The following is a 26,003-nucleotide window of genomic DNA, read 5'->3' as shown; positions in this document are numbered from 1 at the left end:
GTCCCTCAAGGATGGCCTCCTTAATAAACTTTTCTAAGATCTTCCCCAGGATAGAAGTCAGGCTAATGGGCCTGTAGTTAGCCGGATCCACTCTCCTCCCTTTCTTGAAGATCGGCACCACATTGCTGTTCTTCCAGTCTTTGGGCACTACACCAGAGCGCCAGGAGTTTTCAAAGATCCGTGCCAGGGGCTGGGCTATGACGCTCGCCAGCTCCTTGAGTACCCTGGGGTGCAGGTTGTCAGGGCCAGCTGACTTGAAGGTATCCAGCTTCTCAAGGTGTTCCTTCACGAGGTCAGCATTGATGGAGGGTAGGGGATCCCCCTCACCCAGATTTCCCTGTCCCATAGCAGGCATGGGCATCCCGTGTGACTGATGAAAGACTGACGCAAAGTACCTATTTAATAGGTTGGCTTTTTCCTGGGCGTCAGTTGTCAGTTGCCCCATCTGGTTTAGCAGGGGTCCAGCATTGCCCTTGCTTTTCCTCCGGCTCCCCACATATTGGAAGAAGGACCTTTTGTTGTCCTTGATGCCTGAAGCTAGTTGGAGTTCAGTTGCAGCCTTGGCTTTCCTGGTTTGGTCCCTGCAGGACCGGACCAGCGCGGAGTAATCCTCCTTGGAGGTGAATCCCGTCCTCCATCCTTTGTAGGCTTTCCTTTTTAGCCACAGTAGGTCCGCTAGGTCTCTGGAGAGCCAGGGGGGCTGCTGTGCCTTCTTGCTGCCTTTCCTCCGTGTTGGAATAGATTTAGCTTGTGCACTGAGGATCGCTTCCTTGAGAAGCAACCACTCTTCTTGAACTCCCAATCCCTGGGGTCATGGTCCCTGAGGGCCTGACTGACTAGCCTCTTGAGCTTGTCAAAGTCAGCTTTTCTGAAGTCAAGGACTTCTGTGTTGCTGACTGACTTGCCAGCTTTACGGCGGATGGTGAAGGTGATCAGCTCGTGGTCGCTGTCACCCAACTTCCCATCAATCACTAGGTTGCCGATTAGGTCATCCCCCGTAGCCAGTACCAGGTCAAGCAGCACTTTGCCTCTCGTTGGCCCATAGACTTCTTGAGTCAGGTAGAGGTCATCCACGCACGAGAGAAAGCTTTGCGCCCGCTCAGATTTAGCTGAGTGATCTTCCCACGAGATGTCCGGGTAATTGAAGTCACCCATGACAACCAAGGTCCTGGAGCAAGCGGCCTCAGTCAGTTCCCGGGCGAACTCCTGGTCAAGCTCGGGACTTTGAGTGGGAGGTCTGTAGTAGACTCCCACCGTTGTGTCCCCTGTGCCGAATTCCCCACAGATTTTTACCCAGAGGGTCTCTAGCTGTCCATGCCGGTCGCCAACATCAGCTTGCAGGGACATGTAGCTTTCCTTCACATAGAGAGCTACACCCCCGCCCCTTTTGTCAACACGATCCCTCCTGTACAGGCTGTAGCCCTCTATACCCGTGGTTCAGTCAGGCATGGAGTCCCACCAGGTCTCCGTTATCCCAATGACATCGTATTTCTTTGCACTGAGCAGGAGGACGAGCTCGTCCTGCTTGTTGCCCAGGCTCCTGGCATTAGTGTACAGCCAGGCAAGTGTGCCCTTGGGGGCTCTTGCCTTGCCCACAGATTGTGCCAGGGCTGGGGCAGGGGTGGGCTCCCTTAAGTGCCCCTTTAAGTGCCTTGGTCCGCTGGCTTTGCAAGGGCCGTTCAGCGGGCCAGCAGGGGCAGTAGTCCCCCCATCCCCCAGCGGGCTTAGTTTAAAGCCCGGTGGAGCAGGTCAGCCAGACTGGCTGAGAAGAGCCTCCTCCCCAGGGGAGAGAGGTGGAGGCCATCTCTTCCCAGCAGCTCGCTGCCTCTCTCTCCAAAGAGCGGGCTGTGGTCATGGAAGCCAAAGCCTTCCCGATAACACCAGCGCCAGAGTCTTTGGTTCACCGCATGGATCCTCCTCTCCCTCCTCAGCCCATAGCCCGAGACTGGGAGGATCGACGAAAACACCACCTGAGCTCCCAGACCCCTAAGCCCCGCTCCCAACTCCCTGTAGCGCCTCATGACCTGGCTGGGGGTGCTCCGAGCCGTGTCATTGGTTTGCTGATGACACCAAACTTTGGGGCAAAGCATCCAAGCCAGAAGATAGGCGGGTGATCCAGGCTGACGTGGACAAGCTCAGCAAATGGGCAGACGAGAACCTCATGGTGTTTAACACCGAAAAATGCAAGGTTCTCCACCTTGGGAGGAAAAACCTGCAGCACCCTTATAGGCTCGGCAGTGCTACGTTGGTTAGCACTACAGAAGAAAAAGACTTGGGGGTCATCATTGACCACAAGATGAACATGAGCCTGCAATGCAATGCTGTGGCTAGTAAAGCGACCAAAATGCTGGCGTGCATCCATAGATGCTTCTCGAGCAAATCCAGGGACGTCATTCTCCCCTTGTACTCGGCCTTGGTGAGGCCGCAGCTGGAGTACTGCGTCCAGTTTTGGGCTCCACAATTCAAAAAGGACGTGGAGAAGCTTGAGAGAGTCCAGAGGAGAGCCACGTGCATGATCAGAGGTCAGGAAAATAGATCTTACGATGACAGGCTGAGAGCCACGGGACTCTTTAGCCTGGAAAAGCGCAGGCTCAGGGGTGATCTGATGGCCACCTATAAGTTTATCAGGGGTGACCACCAGGATCTGGGGGAACGTCTGTTCACCAGAGCGCCCCAAGGGATGACGAGGTCGAACGGTCACAAACTCCTGCAAGACCGTTTCAGGCTGGACATAAGGAAGAATTTCTTTACTGTCCGAGCCCCCAAGGTCTGGAACAGTCTGCCAGCGGAGGTGGTTCAAGCACCTACACTGAACACCTTCAAGAGTAAATTGGATGCTTATCTTGCTGGGATCCTATGACCCCAGCTGACTTCCTGCCCTTTGGGCAGGGGGCTGGACTTGATGATCTCCCGAGGTCCCTTCCAGCCCTAATGTCTATGAAATCTATGAAACATCGCTTCAACACTACCAAAACGTTATAGAGATGTTGTAGTTATCCTTAAACCATGAGTTAAACCTGGGAAATTCACAGTGGGTGCATCTACACAAGATACAAAATGCACAGTAGACTGTATTTGCTGTGCATTAGTGCTGCAGGCAAAAACAGTGCTAATGCACTAATGCGCAGTAGAATTGGTCTAATATGCATTAGTATCACAAGAAAGCATGTGCCGGTGCTGCTACCCAGTAGTGCTGATTATGGCGCATGAAGTTAGTACCTAAGGGGGGTGCTATCTCCAAAAAGGAGTATACCTCCTCTGCTCGAGCCTGTAGGGGGGCTGTCAGGAAAGCTAAGGCGGACATAGAGCTAGGACTAGCATCCAAGGTCAAGGGTAATAAAAAGTCCTTTTTCAAATACATAGGGAGGATGAAGAAGGCACCGGGTAAAGTGGGGCCCCTGCAAAGTACGCTGGGCAATCTGGTGGTTGCGCCAGAGGAGAAAGCGGAACTCTTTAACCAATTCTTCACCTCCGTTTTCTTGTGCAGGGACCGGGACTTCCCCACTGTGATGCCAGATGACTCGAGGGGAACGCCTCCAGACCTCAGGTTGGGGAGGACCGGGTTAGAGAGCTTCTGGAGGGGCTGGACGTCGAGTCAGTGGGTCCAGATGCTCTCCACCCCAGGGTGTTGAGGGAGCTAGCTGGGGTTATTGCAGGGGCCTTGGCACGGCTTTACGAGCGCTCGTGGTGCTTGGGCCAGGTGCCAGTTGATTGGAATATAGCTAATGTGGTCCCCATCTTCAAAAAAGGGAAGAAAGAGGACCCGGGCAACTATTGGCCCGTCAGTCTTACCTCAATCCTAGGGAAACTCTTTGAGAAGATCCTCAAGGAGCACATCTGTGATGGGCTGGCTTCAGGGATGATGCTTAAGGGCAACCTGATTGCCTTTTATGATCAGGTCACAAAGGCAGTGGATGCAGGTGTCACCGTCGACGTAGTCTTTCTAGACTTCAGCAAGGCCTTTGACACCGTCTCCCACCCCATCCTCATTAAAAAACTAGGCGACTGTGGCATTGATGCCTAGACAGTCAGATGGATTGCAGATTGGCTCCAGGGTCGTACTCAGAGGGTGGTGGTGGACAGGTCATATTCAGCCTGGGAGGAAGTGGGCAGCCGAGTTCCCCAGGGCTCAGTCCTTGGGCCTGCGCTGTTCAGTTTCTTCATCAGCGATTTGGACAACGGGGTGAAAAGCAACCTGTTTAAATTTGCTGATGATACCAAAATTTGGGGTGAGATGATCATGCTAGAAGGGAGGGAAAGACTGCAGCAAGATCTGGATAGGTTACAGGAGTGGGCTACCATAAACAGGATGCATTTCAATACTGACAAGTGCAGGGTGCTGCACTTAGGCAGTAGAAACCAGCAGCACACTTATAGAATGGGAAACTCCCTTCTTGAGAGCACGGAGGCAGAAAGGGATCTTGGAGTCATTATTGACTCCAAGATGAACATGGGCCGACAATGCGAGGTCACGGTTGGCAGGGATAACCAGACCTTGTCGTGCATCCACAGGTGCATCTCAAGTAGAGCCAGGGAGGTGATCCTCCTCCTCTATGCGACAATGGTCAGGCCACAGCTGGAGTACTGTGTCTAGTTCTGTGCGCCCCATTTCAGGAGGGATGCGGACAACATTGAGAGGGTCCAGAGGAGGGCCACCCACATGATCCGGGGACAACAGGGCAGACCCTACAATGAAAGACTGCGGGACCTAAACCTGTTCAGCCTTCACAAGAGAAGGCTGAGGGGGGACCTGGTGACTATCTATAAACTCACTAGGGGGGACCAGAAGGGTTTGGGGGAGACACTGTTTCCCCTAGCACCCCCTGGCATGACAAGGAATAATGGCCACAAATTATTGGAGAGTAGGTTTAGATTAGACATCCGCAAGAACAACTTCATGGTCAGGGCAGCTAGGAGCTGGAACCAACTTCCAAGGGAAGTGGTGTTGGCTCCTACCCTGGGGATCTTGAAGAAGAGGCTTGATGACTACCTGGCTGGACTCATTTGAGTCCAGTTTTTCTCCCGCCCAGGCAGTTGGTCGGACTTGAAGATCTACAAGGTCCCTTCTGACCCTACTTCTATGATTCTGTGATTCTTTAGGGTGAGCTAATTAGCCACTCTGCCAGGATGTATGAAGGATTTACTGTTTCTCATTTGTGAGGTAGCACGTCTGCTGCTGGAAACAGTTTGCAGGACTGGCTGCTGCCCTATTACCCTGCTTGTTGTCACTATGCTCCCTCCCTAGTATTATAACGTGATGTCCTTTTAAGAGAATCTCTCTCATCATATGCAGTGACTTTTTTATGGTCCCAATACGATTTCGAGATTGAAGGTGCTTCTTGGCCTTCTTCCTCTGGCTGCTTTCCCAAACTTCTGTAATATTAAGTCACAGTGAGTTTCCTGAGTTTGTCAAAATTTTGTCTCAAAAATGGGTAGTACTTAAGTCACAGTTACTTCAAATGCTTCTTCCGCCTGAACCCTGCTTTCAGTATTACATGCCCTTTTAAAAGCAGATACACACTGATGTCCTCACCAGGCCTGCACTTCACATCTAACCAATCTTTTTGTGAATTAATAACTATTTTCTGAAGCTTAAGCAATGGCTTATACATGGTTTCTTAAGACTGCTTTGCAGTTCATTATGGTCTATTTTGTTTCCTGCCCATAATATTAATAAAATTGCTACAGAAAATAATCATCACCATTTCTTTTACAATCTGAACATAGTTCTGTATTTTGGAAGCATGTGCCACTGGTGATCACGCATCAAGACATAATCAAGCCATCAGTGCTGTAAGTACAGAGGGAGTGACAGGGGCAACTATCCTGGGTGCTAGTTAGGGATGGAAGGCAGACACAACGCAAAAAAGAGCAACTTCTGCCAGCAGCCCCAGGTTCACATTCAGGATTACAGCAGCAACCAGAAGTTGCTGCTTGTTTTGCTCTGGATGCCTGGCCACATCCCTGCATTGCTGCAAGCCGTGTGGACTTGCATCAACCATAGTCATAGGCTCTTTGCCAATTTCAAGAAAACTTCCACAGATGGAGAATCCACAATTTTTCTAGGTAGCCTGTTGCAGTGCTTGACCACCTTTATAGTCAGAAAGTTCCTCCTAATCCTAAATATCCTCTGTTGCAACTTAAGGCCATTGCTCCAGGTTCTGTCTTCTGTAGCCACAGAGAAAAGCCCATCTCCATCCTCTGTAATCACCCTTCAGCTATTTGAAGACTAATCAAAGCCCCACTCAGTCTTCTCTGACTAAACAACCCTATTTCTTTCGGCCTTTCCTCGTAAGACTTGCCTCCCAGGCCCCAGTCATTGTTCTTGCTCTGCTCTGGGCTCATTAAAATCTGTCCCTGACATTTTTGAATTGTGGGGCCCAGAACTGGACACAGTAGGCTGGGGGAGGAGGGGCCTTGCCAGGGTTGAACAGAGTGGAAGAATCACTTCTGTGGGCACACACTTCTCACAAGACAATCACTCTCTCTCCAGTCTCTCAGTTCGAATCCTCAAAGGCAGTTTACAAAACACCTTTTGCAGACAAGCCTACAACTTCACTTCATAAATCTATTGGATATAAAAAATCATGGACTAAATATAGACATTGGATTGACAGCATGTTATAACTTGCGTGCCATCTGATAACTCCAGGCAATCAGTCTGCATTTTATCAGCTACATTCTGTTACCAGTTCAACATTCCCCCTTCCCTCCCCACCTCACCTGTCTCACGCCTATTGTCTCCCATTCCCTCTGAACCTCACAGCCACACATTTGCATTTTTACAGACCTGCGGAGCCAGTGTGTGTGTGTGTGTGTGCATGTCTGTCTAGCTAGTAGAAATAGATAGACAGACTGACACACGCACACACTTGGGTAGTTAGGTAGACACTCTCTCTTTCTCTCTCAGGTTCACTTGTAAGGTGCCAGTCTCCCTGCCTGCTCCTTGACTTCAGCCTAACACAGCCAGCTCTGTCCCACCTCCCCCAGTTCAGGTCAAATGAGTAAATGTTTCCCTCCCCTCCAGCTCCTCAGAGCCAACCTGATGCTCCTCAAGAGCAGCCTGGACAGATGGATGGCAGGACAGGGTCCTGAGACCCTCCTGCCCTGAGCAGGGGCCTGGATTAAAGGGGCCTGGACTAAAGGCCCTTGTGAGGCCCTATCAGCTCTGCTCCTCTGTGCCTCAGCATAGGGCAGCTTGGGGAGGAAGCAGCTGGGACAGCTGCCAAAGGAAGGTTCCCACCTAGAGTTGGCAAGCAATAGGTTTGGCAAGCACTAGGGCTGGCAAGTCAATCAGTTGACTGCGTATTTTTGAGGGGGTCAAAGATGATAGATTTGCAAAAAAAAAACCCCGTATTTCTTTGTAGTTTTCTTGACAGAAATATGATTTATTGTTTTTGACACATTTCTAGATGGAAAACTTGTGCTTTTCCTATGTATTATTTGGACCTTGTGGCAATTTTTTACGATGTTTGACTACTCAATCGACTAAACTTTATTTGACCGACCTAATCCCCCCCCCCCCCCCCGGCAGTGAAGAGGCACGTAGCAGCGCCCCGGGTCTAAGACTAGAACAGGCAGTGCGGCTACGCGCGCGCACATCCTCCGCGCCGCGCCGAGGCCTACTCTGCCACAACGCGCGCAGCCCAGGATCACGCGACTCCACGCCCGCCCCGCCCCCGGTGACGCACCACGCAGGCGGCGGCGGGTCACGTGCGGCGCGCGGACGTGCGGCCTGTGGCATCCGGAGCGCCGCGTCGCCGCCATGTTGTCGTTGCCGCCGTTGCTGTTGCTGTTGCTGCTGCTGCTGGCGGGCCCCGCGCGGCCCATCTCCTTTCAGCTGCCGGGCAAGGCGCGCAAGTGCCTGCGCGAGGAGATCCACCGCGACACGCTGGTCACGGGCGAGTACGAGATCGGCGCCCCGCCCGGCTCCTCGGTCGGCCCCGCCGCCAATCTCAAGGTGCCACCGCGGCCCGGAGCGGAGCGGGGCGGGGCGGGGCGGGCTCGCCGCAGAGCCTGGGCCGCGGCCGACACGTGGCACCGGGGGAGGGGCCCTATGTGGCGGCGCCGGCGCTCGGGGTTGCTCCGCTGCCGCAGCAGCGCCCCCGTCGGCCCCGCCCACGTGGCTGCTGCGTTACCGTGGGGAGACCCCCATCTACTTCACTAGTCCTGGGCAGCTACACATGCCCTTCCGGTGCCCGGTGGCAGCGCGGGAAGGCAGAGCTCTGCTCGCTACCTCGGGGTACTCTGGTGCCCGGGGCGAGTCCCTGAACTCCCTGCTGGCCATGCGGCAGTGTGCTGCTCCCCTGTTGCTGCTCCTGGCATCAGGTACCTGCAGGGATCTTCTGCAGCTCTGCCTCCTTTTGCGGGATTGGTGCTGTAGGTGGCCATGAGGTGCGGAGTAAGCAACGAGTTTGAGTTTAAAACCTGCCTTCTCTTGCCCCTTTGCAGCTGCCCTGGTGCAGCAGTGGCCTGCTTGCTGTGTTTCTTGCTGCCCTGCTCTGCTGGTTGAGTGCTGTGGGCAGACCATGTGCTGGCTCTGCCCTGGGAGTGCTGGCTTCCCCCAATGCTTTTTAATGCAGTTCCTTTGCCATTGTGTGCTTGTATGTAGAAGGGCTAGGCCAGAGCAGGATGTCTTCAGATGGCACCTTTTCTTTGGCACTGGAAGTCAGAGTGATGGGGCAGGCTCCCCCTGGTTAGCTGCTAGCCTGTAGGAGGTTGGGAGTTGATACCGATTGCACTTGAGATGGTTTGTATTGATGAGCAGAGTTTTGAGCGTTTGTGAAACCCCAGAATGAACAGTGGCACCCTCTGTGCCTGAAGGCTGCTAAGTGCGCCAGCTGGCTGCAGAGTCTAGGCTCTTGGGTGAATGACGTTCCCCATGGCCCCGGTCACGTGCAGCTGTCTCATTGTTCAATTCCCCACACTCCTAATGTGATGTGTTGTTTGTCAAGCGAGGACAATGCTGTGTCTGTGGGGGGGAGCAGCATTACTGTAAATAACACTAGGATATCACGAAGAAACTCTTTCAGGCTGGCTTCTCCCACACACAAGTGTTGGTTGGGCTTTGTGCAGCTATTCTCTCCCCCATATGCTCAGTTTAACAGATAATGTGTTTGGCTGAGTTTGAGTAATGGGCCCAGGTGATAGGAACAGACAGCAGAGGTGTCATTTTCTGAACTGTGGGTTATGGGCAGTCTGCTGCTAGTGCTGGAGAGAGAACCCAGTCTGGGTTCTGGGGGAAAAATGAGTTGGGGCCAGGTACAGCACAGCTTCCTCTATGCAGAGGGGTATTTAACTGTGTTAATCTGAAGTCAGGCAGAAGCTTTGGCAGAGTTGCATCTTAAAGACTACCTAATTCAGGGATGTGTAAGTTTTCATAATCAACAGCTTACTTTGTGAGATGTTTTTGTGGCATCACATGAAGTGAGCTGTTGCTTGTGAAATGTTATGCATCTCTGAATTGGTTCATTTATATGGTGCAACTCTACCCTGCTTTTCTGCTTGTTTCTGTAGAGAGAGCAGCAGGGGTTCCTCCAGCTCCAGAACACAGCAGACAGGGCCCAGCTAACCTTAGAGCAGCAGCGGCCCATATGGAAGGGACCTTTTCAAGTCAGTCTTACTTCATGCCTACCAGAAGTTGATCTCTTGGATTGAGGCCCTGTTATGCAGACTGTACAGCATCACCCTGAATTAGCTTTGGTGAGTCAAGGTGATACTGTGACTGGTCTCCAGGGCTGGTGAGCCAGAAGGCTGAACTCTGCCTAGGCAGAGGCCCATCTAGTACCAGATGGTCCAGAGCAGTGGTTCTCTACAAATGGGTCCTGGTAAAATAGGTTAACATTGATGGCCACTCCTGACCCAGTAAATAGTTTAAGCAGAAAACAGCCCTCTCTGCCTCTGTTGGTGCCCCTGACTCCCAACCCCAGCTCCTGGGGGCTGGGGCATGGGGTGCCCCAAACAGCCCCTTGCAAGCTGGAACTCTGCTAAGGAAAAGCCATGGTTTCCCATTTTTTTCCTACTTTATATCCATTTTTTAAGTTTATTCACGACCCTTTCATATATTCTTGCAACCGACTTTTGGGTCAAGAAACGCTGGTCCAGAGGAAGGAGCAAGAAGTGCTACAGAGCAAGTTTCTCTCTAATCTCCTGTCCATTTATGGTGTGTGCCCTGATGTAGGAGGGTTTATCTATCGCCCTTGCTTTTGTCCTGGCTGACGTGGCAGTTCTATCAATCCTGTTAAATGGCTGAGTCTTTTTTCTGAATCCTACAAAGTTCTGGGCTCCAGTGGTCTGTAGGAGTTAATAAGATGCTCTGATGATAAGTAAGGAGAGTATTTCTTTTCATGAGTGTTTAAACGTGCTGCCTTTCCATTTTATTGTTTGGCTTTTTACTTTGCTGTTGTGAGCAGGGGTTGGGGGAGGGTTGATAGGAGTGCCTGACTTAGCTTTTCTATATCTTCATTATGTTGAATACCTCTGTCTTACTTTCATACCTCTCCTCTAAACTTGTCCTAAATCTTTCATCTGTTCTCATGAAAGACTTTCCAGACCTTTTCTCATTTCAGCACCCCTTTCATTTCTGCTCTTTTTTCAGAGAGGGTGATCAGATGAAGGCAAGGTATCATTTCATGTAAGGCATAGTAAAACCTCAAGTATTCTTTTCTGTCATGCTCCTTAATTGAGGTGTTTACTTTTTTAGGCCACTGCTGCCTACTAAGCAGGGCTCTTTGCTGTGTGGTGCACAGTGGTTCTCAGGTCTCTTTCTTGAGCAGTGTCTGTCACTGGTTCTCTCTGTGGATTTAACTCCTCTGGACTTGAGAGAAGAATCTAGAAAGTATTTTAGTCTAAAAAGATGGCCTCCTGAGGTCCCTTCCAATCCTAATTTCCTATTCTGATTGTGCCATTGACACACATTAGCAATTATTCTGGTGCAGCCTTTGAGATCTGAAACCCTGTCTGATCTACCCTGAGCAAAGTGGCTACTTTTTTACAAATCTGGCACCTAGACTTTGCCTGGCTCAGGGCTATACAAGCAGTTTGTTCCTGGGGGAGCAAATATGTCCCTTTTTGCATTTCTACAGCTGAAGAACCAGTCCTGTTTATCCCTTATTGTCTCTCTGAAGGAACCAGAGAATCAATCCTCTGTTTGTCTGTGCATTGCTTTATGTCAGCAGTTGGCAACATTTCGTGGTAGGCTGGATCTGAGGTGGTTGACAGTAGAACCTGACTACTACTGCTTCTCCCTGCCACCCAGTTGCAGCACAGCAGAGGAAAGGGCCCAGGCCAGGAAGTCCCTGTTGCCAAACACTGTCGAGCACTCCAACCACTGAATGCTGCTGGAGCCAGTCACTCTGGGCTGAAAGCTGTTGATGCCTGCTTTAGGGGATTGCAAATCTAATGTGTAAGAAGATAGGAAGCATGGAATAGTGATTCAAAGAAACCAGAACACCTAAATTAGTCTGCATCCAATGCTTTTTAATTAACCACATGCTAGAAGCCCCCCTGGCTTTGTCAGCTCAGGGTATGATTGAAGGAACTGAGTTGGGGTGAGGGAAGAAAAGAGTCTGATGGAAGTGACAAACATGCAGGGTCCTGGAAAGAGCTGCTTGCATTTTCTGCTTGGTCTAGGCATGTGAACATAGTGGGGCTGTATTTCCCACTCTCATGATCCATCTCTCCTACAGATAACTGACTCGGCTGGACATATCCTCTATGCCAAGGAGGATGCCACTAAGGGCAAGTTTGCCTTCACAACTGAGGACTATGACATGTTTGAGGCCTGTTTTGAGAGCAAGCTACCTGTGGGTAAGTGCAAAAAGGCTGGCTGTTTCCAGCACTCCAATCAAGTGCATTTAGATGAGGGGAGCATTTGGGAAAGGGTTTGGGGTGAAGTGACCCTCTGTCTTGTTTGCAGAGCACTTCGCAATTATTCAGGGGGAGGAGTGGGAGGAATGGGATTCCTCAGGTCAAGATGTTTGGTGTTACAGAACAGGCATAACAGTAGCTGTTAGATCAGAGGTGGGCAAAATATGGCCCAGGGCAGGTCCCTTGGCCTCGCCTAGTACAAGTACAGAGGGCAGCTTGGACTATGGCATATATGGCTGGTCCCTCTGCTCCCAGACACACAGTGGGGGTGTGACAGCACAGCAGCTGGATTCTGCCTCCTGGCAGCCCCAGTGACAGCTCATTCTGGTGGCCACTGGCAGTTGGCACCACCAAATCTGGCCCTGCTCACTGAGCAGCCTGGCCTGTCTACCCAGCACCCACTGCTAGAGGCGCTGGACAGAGAGGGTGGGTCAGGTCTCCAGGGAGATGGGTGCAAAACACCAGCAGGCAGGGCATGCTCAGTGAGGCAGATGGAGTGAGGATGGGGCTCTGACTGGGCAGGGTGAGGTGGCCGGGCCAAGATTGCAGGGCAGAGACAGCACAGGGCTAGGGCAGAGCCGTGATCTGCTTCCTGCACAACATTCTGAAGGGCCTGACATGGGAGAGGGGCAGAGCCCATGCCTGTGACTTGGTTTCTGCTACACCTGCCTCTGCAGAGGTGTATGCGGTCAGCCCCAGTACAACATGGCTGTAGAGCAGAGTGGTTTAGCAGCATGGGTGGCTCTGATGGATTGTTACCAGATTAGGTCACCCTGTGCTGTTCGGGCCACCCTGCACTATACTGGAGTTACCCGCATGCACCTGTGCTGGGGCGGGAGTTGGGTCTTGAGTGTACGCTTCACCCTTCTCCCAGGTTGGGCTGGTCATGATTTGTCGTGCAGGGAGTGAATTGTGGCTCTGCTCTGGCCCCATGCTGTCACTGCCCCCAGATCTTGAAAGTAGCTGTGACTCCACCCTCCCATCACACTCCCACCCTCTGCTCCTTGTCTTCCCACGGCCCTGGCCCATCAGCCCAGCTGAGCGCACCCTGCCCCTGCTGGTGTAGTAATCTACCAGTTGGAGCTCAGCAAAACTCCCTAAGTGGCCCTCCAGCCCAAATAATTGCCCATCCCTCTAGTCAAATGCAAGAGAGTCACTACCTGCATTATTGTTGAGAGTGAAGTTGTCCTTATATCTAGTCAGCAGAGTACTTGGGGATTCTTTTGGCTGAGGCCCAAAACAAAGGACAGGGAGGACTCCCTGAGGAAGAACCATGATGCTCGCTAAGAGAGATCCCCCAGAAGTATAAAGGGGACAGGATTTCCCTTCTTGCACTTCCATTCTGCTTCTCCTTTCAGGATCCTTTCCTTCCTCCCTGTTTGCCTACCTCTTGGTTTTCTTTGGAGGAATGTGATGTCTGTGTGCCCCCAGTGGTGGCAGCCATGTGCCAGGCTAGTAACCCTTCTCTAGGGAGGATGTTTTAACTCTTAGCAATGCTTTTCGGCTGTACCCAGGACCCCTTCCTTTGAGTGATCCACTGACGGAAGGGGAGACGAGGACGTCAGTCTTGCATTCGTGCTGCAGGGACAGTTGCCTAATGAGCCTCGGGGCTGGCATTTCCTGTGAGCATGACGCATTTGCCTGTCTCTTGGCTGAGCATCTGGGCAGGATCAACTTCAGTATGAATACCCTAAAACAGCAAATGTGTGGGCTCCTTCCCCAATTTGAGGAGAAGTATCTCTGCTTCCTTCTCTTGTTTCCTTCAGGCTTAAGGCCGCTCAAGTCCTTTCACAGTCACTGCGCGGATTATGCTTTTGGGTATACCATTTCTTTCACACCTTATCCCAAAAGATCCCAGCTCGCTTTGCTTACCAAATGTGGAGATCATCTCATCTCCAAACCCTGCCCAAAGCAAGGCACCTTTGCTGTGGGACCCAACAGCTATTCTGAACGTAGTTTGGGATATGAGTAACTGCCGCAGCTGAAATAGAGGAATTTTCAGAGGAAAGTGATACTGGCCTTGGGTGGGATGCTGGTTATGTGATCCTCGTGTGTTGTTTCTCAGGATCTTCAGTGACCCCAAGTGCTCAGGGCTTTGGTTTTACTTCTCATTTAAAACAGAAGTGCCTCCAGCAGCCCAGTTCTCCAGTAACACTGCACTGGGGCACTAGGGGCAGTGTTGACTCATTCACACCCTTCATTATACTACTTGCCTCTTCCTGAAACATGTCCAGATGTTTCCATACACACTTTCTGTCTCCACTCAGCTGCTTCTGCCCCCAGCAGACAAGAGGCAGCTTCTGCTGCCACATGATCACGTGTACACCCATGCACTTCTGGCAGTTCTGTGTGACTGTTCAGCAACTGGGCTGCCAGACTGGAGTTGACTCCAGAAATGCACCAGTTGCTGAAGGGACCACAGAAGGTGCAGAAGTGTCTCCCTGTGCCTTCTGCCAGCTGCTGGACAATGGCAAAAGCCTTGCTTTGCTTGGTAGAGGTAGTTTAATTCTGCCAGCAGAGCATTGGGTACCACTGGCAACTTTATAGTATAACTAAGCCTTCACTTTCATAATCATAGTCTGAGGCAATGTGGCTTTAGGGTTACTTCAGTTAACTGTATGTAGACTTGTGTTCCTGCTGCTGCTAACAAATGCTTCAATCTTGGCTCTGGCCCCTCACAGCTTGCTGTCAGGCTCCCTTGTAGTTTTCTTTTAGCTATTTCTATCTTGATGTAGGCAGAGGATTTCCAGGTGCAGCCTACCTACAGAGAGTCAACGTTGTGGTAGGTAACTCCAAATGCCAGTGCCTGAGAGCTCAGAATTCCTTGACTCTGAGGGTTAGTATTTGGTGGCAGCTGAGCTGCCTATGTCTCTGTATCCAGTGGTACCATGGATTCTGTAGTTGGGACCTTGCAGGCAATGTTGTTGCATATGCAGAGCTTAGTGAATGAAGACATGTGGAGCTGCAGTAACTAATAGGGTATGGGTTCCTAAGGCTCTGGGGGACTTGAGTGTTTTGGAGAGGAAGCTCTAGAGTCCTGTGGACTGTTGGCTGTGGGAGAATTGACTGAACTCTGCCAAACCTGCTTTGATGGCTGATTCTCCTTGCACCTCTGTAAAGACATTATAGCCTGCCCCCGTTAGGCTGGGAGGATAGTGGACTTTGCTCAACAAAGCAAACAGATCTTGCTGGGCTGCAGCCAGGGAGGTCACTGTCATCAGCATTGTGGCTGTGTTGGGGAAGCAGAGCTGTTGGCGGAGGAAATATGGGGCCGTTGGGCCATCTGGGGTTTGGGCAAAAGGGATTTCTCAACCCCTGGCCGCAGAAATGGGGAAGTGGAACTGAGAGGGAGCAGTGGAACTCTGTGTGAAGAGCTCCAGGCTCTGGGACAGTGCTGCCCACCATTGCTGGGGATCTCCCTGTATTTGTGAGTGGCCAGCAGGCTGTTTCCTCTTCTTCCCCAGCACTTAGCTCTTCAGGCTGTGGTTGTCTCGTCCTGCATTTGCCCAGTAGCATGGAAGCACCCTGCCATTAATTCCTTAGAGGCTCTTGGTCTGAGCTGAGCATCACCTATTTTCAGGCCAGAGTTGCCCTTGGGATCCCCCATTGCCAGTGAAATAAACAAGTGCAGGTTCTCTTTTTTTTTTTTTTTTTTTTGGGGGGGGGGGGGGAGCATAATTTTGCTGCCAAAGCTGGGAGCTCTCCCTTATGTGTCTGAAGCAGCCCCTTCTCTTTCTGCTTATTGTCTCACCTCAGGAAGAGAGAGACCTTATTTGGGGTAGTCCCAGTGCCTTTCTGGGATGACCTGTTGGAAAGGCCTTATCTCCTTGGGGTGGGCTTTGCAGCAACTGGACTGTAAATCAGGACTTCTCATCTCCAAAACCATGGGAACATTGTTTTTATTTCACTTCTGCCACCACCAGCTCTAGGAGCAGTAAGGAGTTATTTGGACTCAGATGAGACTGTGCAGTACTTGGGGCCCAGCTTGAGTTTCTCTCTAGCACTGTCTCTGGACTTGGGACCCTCCTACCTCTGTAGGAGGTCTGCTTCTCCCTTCATTGTGCTCAGCATTTCTTATGCTCTTGCAGTCCTCTAGGGGCTGCCTCTTCTGCTCACTCTGCCAGCTATGTTTTCCCTCAGTCTGAGACCAAGCCCACGTGGTGGTTGAAATGCAAAATTTGTGTGTCGTGTTGTAAGTAGCAGATGAAATTTAGTTTTTAATTCTGTCTTCAGGATGTTTCCTCTTTGTGAATTTCCTTACTTGGTTTCTAAAAAATAAACTAATTTCATGTCCAACCCTAAGGATCCCCACCCCTAGCAAGTTTTGAACTCTGGCCCTTGAGATCCTACAGACCAGACATCACTCACTTGAGTTAGAGCAGTACTTTATCTGTGGGCTGGACCACCTGCTAAGAAAGGGTAGAAAGTATGTAGTGCCTCCAGGTTCTACAGCTCCTTGGGAGATAGGTGTCCAGGACTCTGCTCTTGGCTGTGGAGGGATGGCTGGCTAGTCTTTTTCAGGTTGCTGGCCAGAATGACCCAGCTCAGGCACAGAGTGGGTGGGAGCTAAGACCCAGCTGGCACAGAGAGCTCCTGCTGCCATTGCTGTTTCCCAGGGGAAGCACAAAGAGAGCAACCTTTGTCAAACACTGCTGAAGCCCCTGTCTGCAGGCTGGATAAAATGGCTCCATGGGCCAGATTCAGCCTACAAGCCATAGGTTGCTGACCTCCAGGAGAGAATAGCTGTGTACCTCCATTTGGCACATTGACCCAGAAAAGCAGGGTAAATGAGGGGGGACAAGGGGATGAAAACTTTAGCTTGTATTTGGGGTCTGGGATCTATTCCCCTCTCTGCCATATGCAGCCTTCCTAGTTAACTGCTTTGTAACCTGGCGGGGTGACACCTGACCATCTCCTGAAGCACTGCAAGCTTTGAGTACACTTTGTGATAAGAATTGGAAGTGCTCTAGCCAGTAGAGGCGAGATCTGGACCCTGACAGTCAGCCCTGGAGACTTTTCCTTGGGCTGCAGGTTGTTTGGCTGGGAGCATCTCACATCTGTGAAGACTTCCTAGTTGGATGGCATGGTGGAACAGGTTGCTTCATTCAGTTTACATATGAGGTGCTCTGCAAAATGCTGCCCCCTGGATGTTGTCTCCTTGCCTGCCAAACACAGTGCTAGGATGTCACCATATTGCTGCTGGCATAAGCTTCCCCATCCCCTTTTGGACTTGTTTTTGGTGGTAGCTTTCCCAGTCTTTAAGTGCTTCCTTGCCCTAACGTGGCTTTTGGCTGCAACCTTTATCCTAGTCATTGTGTGCATGTAGTCTAGGAGCTCAGGGGCACAGGACTGAGCAGGCTCTGGGTATAGTTTCGTAGTTTGTAAGGTCCGAAGGGACCTGAGCAGATCATCGAATCCAACCCCCTGCCATGGCAGGAAAGAGTACTGGGGTCAAACGACCCCAGCAAGGTGTACATCTAGCCTTCTCTTAAAGACCCCCAGGGTAGGAACCAGCACCTCTTCTCTTGGAAGTTGGTTCCAGATCCTAGCCGCCCTGACCGTGAAGTAGCACCTGCTGATATCTAGCCTAAATCTACCCTCTGCCAGCTTGTGACCGTTATTCCTGGTCACTCCTGGTAGTCCACGGGGGAACAGGGACTTCCCCAGTGCTTGCTGGTCCCCTCTGACTAGTTTGTAACAGGCCACTAGATCTCCCATCAGCCTTCTGTTGTGGAGGCTGAGCAGGTTCAGGTCCCTGAGCCTCTCCTTGTAGGGTCTGCTCTGCTGCCCCCTGACCATGCAAGTGGCCCTCCTCTGGACTCTCTCCATGTTGTCCACATCCCTCCTGAAGTGCGGTGCCCTGACCAGTGCCGCATAGACGGGGAGGATCACCTCCTTGGACCTGCTTGAGATGCATCTGTGGATGCATGACAAGGTGTGGTTGGCCTTCCTGACTGCGTCCCCACACTGCTGGCCCATGTTCGTCTCGGCATCAATGATGACTCCAAGATCCTTTTCTGACCCTACTGATGAGAGGGGAGTTCCCCAGCCTGTGTAGGTATGGTGCCAGTTGTTCCTCCCCAGGTGCATCACCTTGCACTTGTCAGTGTTGAATCCCATCCTATTCTCATCTGCCCACCCCTGTAACCTGTCTAGATCCAGTTGCAGCCTATTCCTCCCTTCTAGTGTGCTCACATCCCCCCACATCTTAGTGTCATCAGCAAATTTGAACAGGGTGCTTTTTACCCCCTCGTCCAAGTCACTGACGAAGGTGTTGAACAGTGCGGGCCTGAGGACCGAGTCCTGCGGAACCGCGCTGCCCTCCAGGTCGAAAATGACCCATCCACTACCACCCTCTGGGTGCAGCCCTCCAGCCAGTTGGCAACCCATTTGACTGTGTGGGTGTGGACACCGCGGTCCCCCAGTTTCTTAATGAGAATGGGGTGAGAGACAGTGTCGAAGGCCTTCCGAAAGTCCAGGAAGACTATGTCCACTGCTACCCCTACATCTAAGGATTTGGTGACCTGGTTGTAGAAGGTTGTATGCTTAATAGTTTGTGCCACAAGTGTAGCCAAGGTAGATGCACTGATGAACTGTTTGCAGTCACTTCTGCAGGCTGCACTGTAGACTAGCTGCATCATTGCATTGAAGAGGGGGATGCTTTTGCTGTGTCATATGCAAAATTAGCTGTGACCTTAGATTCTGCCAGCTTGCTTATGTGGCTGGTACTAGGCAAGAGCATGTTTCCTCAGTCCAGTATCTGTTCCTGTGATGACTTCCCTCTAGGCAGTTTGTACCTGTCATAGCTTGTTCTTCCTTTCCCCTTGCAGTGGTTTGTATCCTGCTACTTTGTGGTTTTGGCTACAGCTTACTTGCATTATCTCTGGGAGATCCTCCCTCAGCCAGGGTTCAGAAGTGTCTGTGACTTGAGGCAGGGCTGTGCAGCTGGCTGGAGGTGCATAAGGGAGGGGTGTTGAGTCCCTCCCCAGTGGGGGAGCTGGTGATTTCCTGGCAGGCAGAACTCCATACACAATGAATCCTTTCATTGCACTTCCAGGAACGGGGCGGATGCCAGACCAGCTTGTGATCCTGGACATGAAGCATGGAGTGGAAGCAAAGAACTATGAGGAGGTATGTCCCTTTCCTAGCACTCACGTGATGCCAGGACAGATCTGGGGCTTGTGATGGGAAGCTGCTTTCCCAGCTGTGATGACTGCCTGTCTGCAGCCCAGAGCATCCATATGAGCCTTGTGGTAGAGCTTTAAAAAAACCTGCTACTCAAATTCTGTGGGGGCCAAGTCCCAGTGTGTGAATTTCTTAAGTCAGGCAGCTTGACTTGGCTTCTGGATGTGTATATTAGAAGCAGTCAGCAGCTGAGACCAGTAGCTTTCTCCGCCCCAGAAACCTAGGACAACTCAAGAAAGGAGCTAATCCTAGATATGAAGCAGGATTACAAAAGGCACTGACCTGTGAGGGGTCCAGGGACAATTTCAGTGTCTTGTACTTAGGACAGCTAAAACTTGCTTGTGTTTGTTTTGACACTGTGTGAGCTGAATCTATTAGACCCTTTGAGGCCTAGCTTCGAGCTTCACCCAGGACCCTTTTTGTTGGGCCTGGGCTTAGGATATCAGTTGCCTTGTGGTTGGGAGTCTCTGGATGGTTTGACCCATGGGTTTTGGTGACTCGTGTTAACAAGCAGACTTGAGCTTTGTGGCATTTGACCTTCAGCGGTATTGGTGCCTGGAAAGATCAGAGCTCTAAGGTGGGGAAGGCTCTTGGATATGTTCATTGGCAATAACAGGTATGCACCAGATAGGAAACCAGAGTGGCTCAGGGAAAAAAGTGGGCTGCAAAGCAGGTAGGAATTTGCAAAATAATGTGGTGGCAGGTAAGGTTAGTGCTACCCTGAGGTAAGTACATAGAACCTATGTCTGCTGGAGCAAGGAGAGGACAGACCCTCTACAACCCTGGGCTGACCAGGCCTGGGGCACTGCATTCGGTTGTGGGCAGCCACTTTCAGGCTGCTGCCAGATTAAGGGCTCAGAAGAGCAAGCATTGACTGGGAAGTAGCTAACGGCACGGGCGTGGGCCTGAGGGAGACATGATGAGTTCATTTGGTTGACACCTGGGAGAGATTAACCAGGAGGATTAGGATGAAATTAAGGTATTGTACATATGTAAACACACATACATGCACACACCCTCTTTAAAGGAATGGAACTTAAAAACGTACAGCCCCCAGTGAGGTCACAGCTACACTGATGTAAATGTGCTTATACCACTATAACTTGCTCCTGTGCTGGAAGGAGCTATACTAGCCTAAGCAGCCCTGTATTTACTTAGTACAGACTCCTCACCTGGCCCCACTACAGTCTGACACAACAAACACTGAAGCAGAGTTCCCGTACAGTTTGAAGATGGGGCTGTGAGATATAGGAAGCTCTGATTGACCCACTTACATGCCTTGGTGAAGCCATTCCCAGGATTAGGACCAGGGTCAGCAAAGGAGCTGAAAGCCCAGTACCCATGCAAGTTCTTAGGGCCTTGTCTGCATGAGAGGGACTTCCTTGGCACTGCACATCGCCTCCAGCAATTGACAGCAGAAGGAGGATTGATGTCAGCTGCCTGAGGAAGGACTGCCTCCTAGTGTACAGCCTGTGCATTGCATAGAGCTTGGCTCACCATCAAGGGCCATGCTCCTTCTCATGTAGAGACATGCTACTAGGTGAAGCCTTTCTGGAACATCCTTGGATGTTCAGCCAGCCCCCCTGACTCTGAATTCCATCTTGGCTCTTACCCCAAAGAAGAGTGGTTAAATATCCATTTCTAGGTGAGGGATGAGAGTGAATTTGGCAGTGGTTTGGTAGCAGGTGTTGGGAGTTGCTGTTTTGCCAGCCCCTATCATACATGTGCTGCAGCAGTGTAAAAAGCAGCTGGTATTAACGTGGCTTATTCCAGTGTTGAGTGAGCCCTGGTTGCTGACACCACTGTGAAGCATATGGCTAGTAGGAACTTGCTCCTGTGTCATTTTTCACTGCAAACTCTTAGGGGGAAATTAACAGGTTTCCCTTTAGCTTTGCCTATTAACCTTGGAAAAAGGGGTGTGAAGATCTCGACCTGGGACAAGTGCAGGCTGTTTCCTGATGGATTCTTCCCATCCTTTCATTCTGGATATGGGAAAAATAGCATTAATGTCTGGGCTTTTTTCCTCAGCAGGGATTTGGCCACGGAATTCCTTGGATAGCTCCTGCAGGCCTGCTGTTTGCAGGGTTGGGTATGCCGTGCATAAAGCTCTTCACCAGGGGTGGGCAAAATGCAGCTTGTGAGCCAGATGTAGCCCACCAAGCCATTCTATCTGGCCCATGGGGCCCTTAAAAAATTTAGAAAATTAATATTAATCTGCCCTGAGCTGCCTGTCATGTGGCGCTCGATGGCTTGCCAAAACTCAGTAAGTGGCCCTCCGCTCAAAATAATTGCCCGCCCCTGCTCTTCAAAGAACTGCTTGGCTAGTTCATGGTGTCCCAATTCTGAAAGCTTCTGTAAACCCATTCGCTTTTTGCTCAGTCTGCCTCAGAGGACCAGTGTTCCTAGAGTAGTGGTTTTCAACCTTTTTCCATTTGCAGACTCCTTTAAATTGTAAGTATGGGTATTCACATACTTTGGATTGATCATAGTCATCTTTTGCGGACCCCTTAGACATAGTCTCTGGACCCCTATGGGGTCTGCAGACCACAAGTTGAAAACCGTTGTGCTAGACTGTCTGGTGTTTAAGCTCCCCCCTGCTGGCTGCACTGTGAACAGCTGCAGCTGTATCACCTGTCTTATGTTTGTTTCTGGAAGTAATTCTGCTGCTGTGCCAGAGACACTGCCCAGTCTTGGGCTAGACAGTGACCAGTGCATGGGGTTCCTCTATCTCTGTCCTTTCAGAATTAATTGTGTTTCATGCCTCCTTATTTGAGTCTTTCCAATGTGGTAGCCCTGGGGAATAAACGGTGGTGCTCCTTCACTCAGTGTCGCTTGTATTGCTGTGTGAAATTCACCACATATACATGTTGCTGCCACACTGCGAGGAGATTTTAAGCATAGTAAAGGCAGGAATTGCAATCTGCTTCTCAGTAGCCTCTGTTGCATTACATTGCCATTCTTATGCTGTAGGTTGAGATACAGTCATATCCCCTCTGGGAAGAAGAAATTAATTCATTGTGTTCAGACACTTTTAAGCTTGGATGTTTGTAGTGACAGTGTGGGCTTTCTGATTGAATTTCCTGTATTGTTTTTTAAAAAATTCTTAAGCCTGGGGTGCAAAGGCTTGCCTTGCTGGTATTACACCATCACATACAAGCACCTGCAGCTTGGTCTTTTCACGTTTTTCTTTCTTGGAGGTTCAGGTCCATGGGAGACTCTGGCAGCCCACGCCTCAGAAATCAGTCATGAATAGACTAGAATTGGGGGGAATCAAGAAGGAGTGTACATAAGCACACGTGTATATGCCTGCATTGTTCTTGCTGTGAGGAACAAATGTTTGATATTTCACAGGGGGTGGAGAGGTGTTTTCTGGCCTTTGAGGGACATCTCCAGGGAGAGCAGCCCCCCCACCTGTTCCCCCCCCCCCCCAAAATGTGACTTGAAATATGCTCAGATTGATTTCAGGAGTAGCTCACACAGGAGCTATTGTTCCTTGCTAGTGACTGATTTTCCTTTACCAGATTGCTAAAGTGGAGAAGTTAAAGCCTCTGGAGGTGGAGCTGCGGCGCTTGGAGGACCTTTCTGAGTCCATTGTCAATGATTTTGCTTACATGAAGAAACGAGAGGAGGAGATGAGGGACACCAATGGTAAGAATTAATGTATCCCCTTCCGCCCAAGAGGACAGAAGATGTCAGAACTGTCTTCTCACAAGGTCTTTCTTATTGGGGCAGAATTTGTAGTTCAGTCTGCAGCTGTTAATAATTATTTCATACCCTATTCAGAAACTTCCAAAGATTGTTGGAGTTGGGAGGTTGGAGGGAATGTTCAGTTAGTCCTGGTTCTCTCCTCTCTAGTTGTAGGTTCCTCCTTTCTCCATCTCCTGGTCCCTAATGTGTGCTCATGTTCCACACAGTGCTCATGTTCCTGTCCAATGCTGCTTCCATCAGACTGAGCAGTTTTACCCTTATGATAGTGCTGCAGTGTCCATTTGCCCTATTCCTTCCTTCCTGCCCCTCACCCTCCTGAAGCGTGCATGAAATCCCACCTTTGAAGCTTGGCAGGGTGGGGAAAGGTATAGTGCTAGAGATGACTCTTTGCTCAGGAAGTTGGTTTCCTGGCTCTGGGGCTTTTGTACTTCTGCAATGGTTTATTGTCTATTTCAGAGTCAACGAACACGAGGGTCTTGTACTTCAGCATCTTCTCCATGTGCTGTCTTATTGGACTGGCCACCTGGCAGGTTTTCTACCTGCGTCGCTTCTTCAAAGCCAAGAAGTTGATTGAGTAAAAAGGCAAATCCCCTTCCCCTCCTCCTGAGCCCTGCTGGACACCATTGGAACCCAACAGTGGCTCTTCAGAGCCATCTTATAGATGATACCACTGACTGGAGCTTTCCTGCAGGAACTGGCCCCCTAAAGTGGGAGGAGGGGAGCATAAGCACTGGAGACAGCTGGGGGAGTCTTCAGTCCTGTTGGAATATGGGTTTGGGGGAGGGTGTGATGGGTGCAGGGACTCAGGGGGCAGCGATTAAATAAAAATGTTTCCCTGACAGCTGCAGTTGGCCTTTGCTGCTGTCTGTTCTCCTTTATAATCTAGGTTTGATTCTGTCTCCTATCATGCCTGTGACCATTGCATTACTCTAATCCACTTGAATCTGCTGAGCTTGCTGTCTGCCACACTAAAACTGGAGGTGGGGAAGGGGTGGGACCCCAAGCTCTGACCTGCTGGAACTGTATCCTTGTGCCAGCAGAGCGTGTTGCAGAGTGACACAAGTTGCAGTTTTAGCAGGGACTCTGAGGCATAGTTTTTGTCGACCTTGGTGTTTCTCCCTGTGGGAGCTGGAATCCTTGGCTGATGACTGGAGGAAATTGGGCACATGGGTGTGGAGGAAGGGGAGCTAAATAATTCAGCAATAAATTGTGGAGCTTGGAGATGAGAAGCCTGCCTTGCTTGGACAAGTTGTTTGGATTTGGCCCAGTCTGGCTGGCTATTTGCCTTGGATTTGCTTTTTCCATTCTGGAATGATGGAGCAGTTTCCTAAAAGCAGCTTTGTTGCTGAGGAGCTTTGTGTGAAGATGGGAGGCCTCACACAGGTATATTTGTAGTGTGAATGGGAATGTGGTAGGTTGGGAATTTCAGTCTTTGGTAAAGATCAGTGAGCCCCTCTTCTCATCTGACATGGCTAGACTTGATGCAGTGTGAGGCTGGCTGGACTTTTATTTTACCAGATTTTAAAACAGGCAGCAGTAGCTTGGTTTAGCTGTAGCAAAGTGGAATGTGAAGCCTTTGTGCATGGGGAGACCCTGCATACCATTTAGCAAAGGAGCGGATAGGGGAATGTAGATGACCTGGAGTACAATGTACTGGGAATAGTCATATGCCCTTCTGTAAGTCTCCAAGCTGGTGAGAACTTGTGGTGAGGGCAGAATTGTCTGGAAACCTTCTTAAACTGATAAAAACAACTGTGCTGCAGAGAGGAGGAAGTCTTTTGTGATTCTTCTCCTGCTAGCATGGTGCTATGCTGAAACAAGCCAGTTTGGGAGGACCAGGTAGGCTCACTTTTTTCCTGAACGTATTCCACAGCAATTTCTAGACAGAATTACTACAGTTCTTCCACCTTGTCTGCATTCCCATGGAATAAAAGGTTCAGTAGCCTGGAAAACCCCGACCCTATACCTTGTCCCTCCTGGCTTGGGAATGTTATGTGCCCCTAGCCCTGGGGTCTCCTTATCATTCAGAAAAAGCAGCTTTTGCAGGTTTTTTTTAATGTTGTGAACTTAGACTAGAAATAAGTTGATATTTGTGCTGGGGTGGGGTGGTCCAGAGTCAAAGATTGTCATAACGCAGGATTGTCCACTGTTGCCTCAGCACTTCAGGGACACTGAATTTTTGTACTGTTTGAAATTGTGTGTCTTTTTAGGCTGCTTGGTTTCTCCTCATCAACCTCCCATCCCTGCTGCCAGGATAGTGGTATTGCTAGTTCTGCCTGCAAGTGCTCAGACTGTTTCTAAAATCCTGCTTTTTTATAAGCTATATTAAGAACCTCTAAAGCCTGTCTGCTTTATCCCTCTAAATTCTTGGAAGCTGTTAGAACACAGAGTAGTAGGGATGCCATAGTAGGTTGAGATTGAGCCTCAAAGGTATTCAGACTGAAGCCTGTAGCAGAGCTGCTGTATTTATACGAAAGAAAAGAGAATATTTGGAGGTGGCTTCTCCTGATGATTCCTTGTTCACTAAGATGCAGTGATTTCTGATTTATCTGATGTAAATGAGGTGGGGAGACTTGCTTTACACCTGGCTCTCTATTGCTTCTTTAATTCCCTAGGGGTTGCCCAGCTTCCTTTTCTGCTCATTGTGGTGGTTGAATGGTTATCAGGACACAGGTGTGAGGAACTTGTAAGGATCTGCCTGTAATTTCTGGCTTGGGGATTTTTGTCAGTTTTCTCAATAAAATTTGTTTTATTTTGTTGGGGGAAAACTCCTGCATAATCTGTGTGAGAATCTTGTCCTCTTTGTGGCACATACCTGCTAACTACTGCTTCCTGCAGTGCTGCCCTCAGTCATCCAAAGCCAGTCTTCCCAACACAAGAGCCCTGGTAAGCTTTGGGACCTAGGAGACTCAGTTTCCTCTGGTTCAGAATTTACTAACAGCTTGTAAATATGTTTTTCTAAAGAGTGGAGGTGAATTACAGGTTCCTGCAAAGTGCAAAAGTGACCAGTCTCTGTCTAGAGCAGCACAGTTGTCTTCCTGACAATGGCTGCTTGACCTCTTATGAAAGGGTTACCTGTAATGGGAGCAAACATTCCTTGTTCATTAAATCTATGCCCTCATCACTAATTGTGCAGTCTGAGAATGGTTGCCATTTTTGAACCCACCACTCTTTAGTTTCATTAACTTAGCTTGTAACAAGAGTTGGATTTGTGTTGTCAACATGAAATGCTCTGCACCTGC

General features: G+C 50.2%; 1 protein-coding gene across 1 annotated transcript; it reads left to right on the top strand.

Annotated features, from left to right (window-relative positions):
• The first annotated feature begins 7,700 nt into the window (after positions 1–7,700).
• TMED10 (transmembrane p24 trafficking protein 10) lies at positions 7,701–25,544 on the top strand. Its single transcript, XM_090033717.1, has 5 exons — positions 7,701–7,960; positions 11,688–11,808; positions 18,926–18,999; positions 22,575–22,701; positions 23,218–25,544. Exons 1-5 carry the CDS (start codon positions 7,766–7,768, stop codon positions 23,337–23,339), a joined length of 639 nt encoding a protein of 212 aa, XP_089889843.1. The 5' UTR covers positions 7,701–7,765; the 3' UTR covers positions 23,340–25,544.
• The last annotated feature ends 459 nt before the right edge of the window (positions 25,545–26,003 follow it).

Source organism: Crocodylus siamensis, chromosome 2 (assembly GCF_052110815.1).
Source record: "Crocodylus siamensis isolate JL-2025a chromosome 2, ASM5211081v1, whole genome shotgun sequence".
Taxonomy (NCBI): domain Eukaryota; kingdom Metazoa; phylum Chordata; order Crocodylia; family Crocodylidae; genus Crocodylus; species Crocodylus siamensis.
This window is presented reverse-complemented; position numbering and strand designations above follow the sequence as displayed.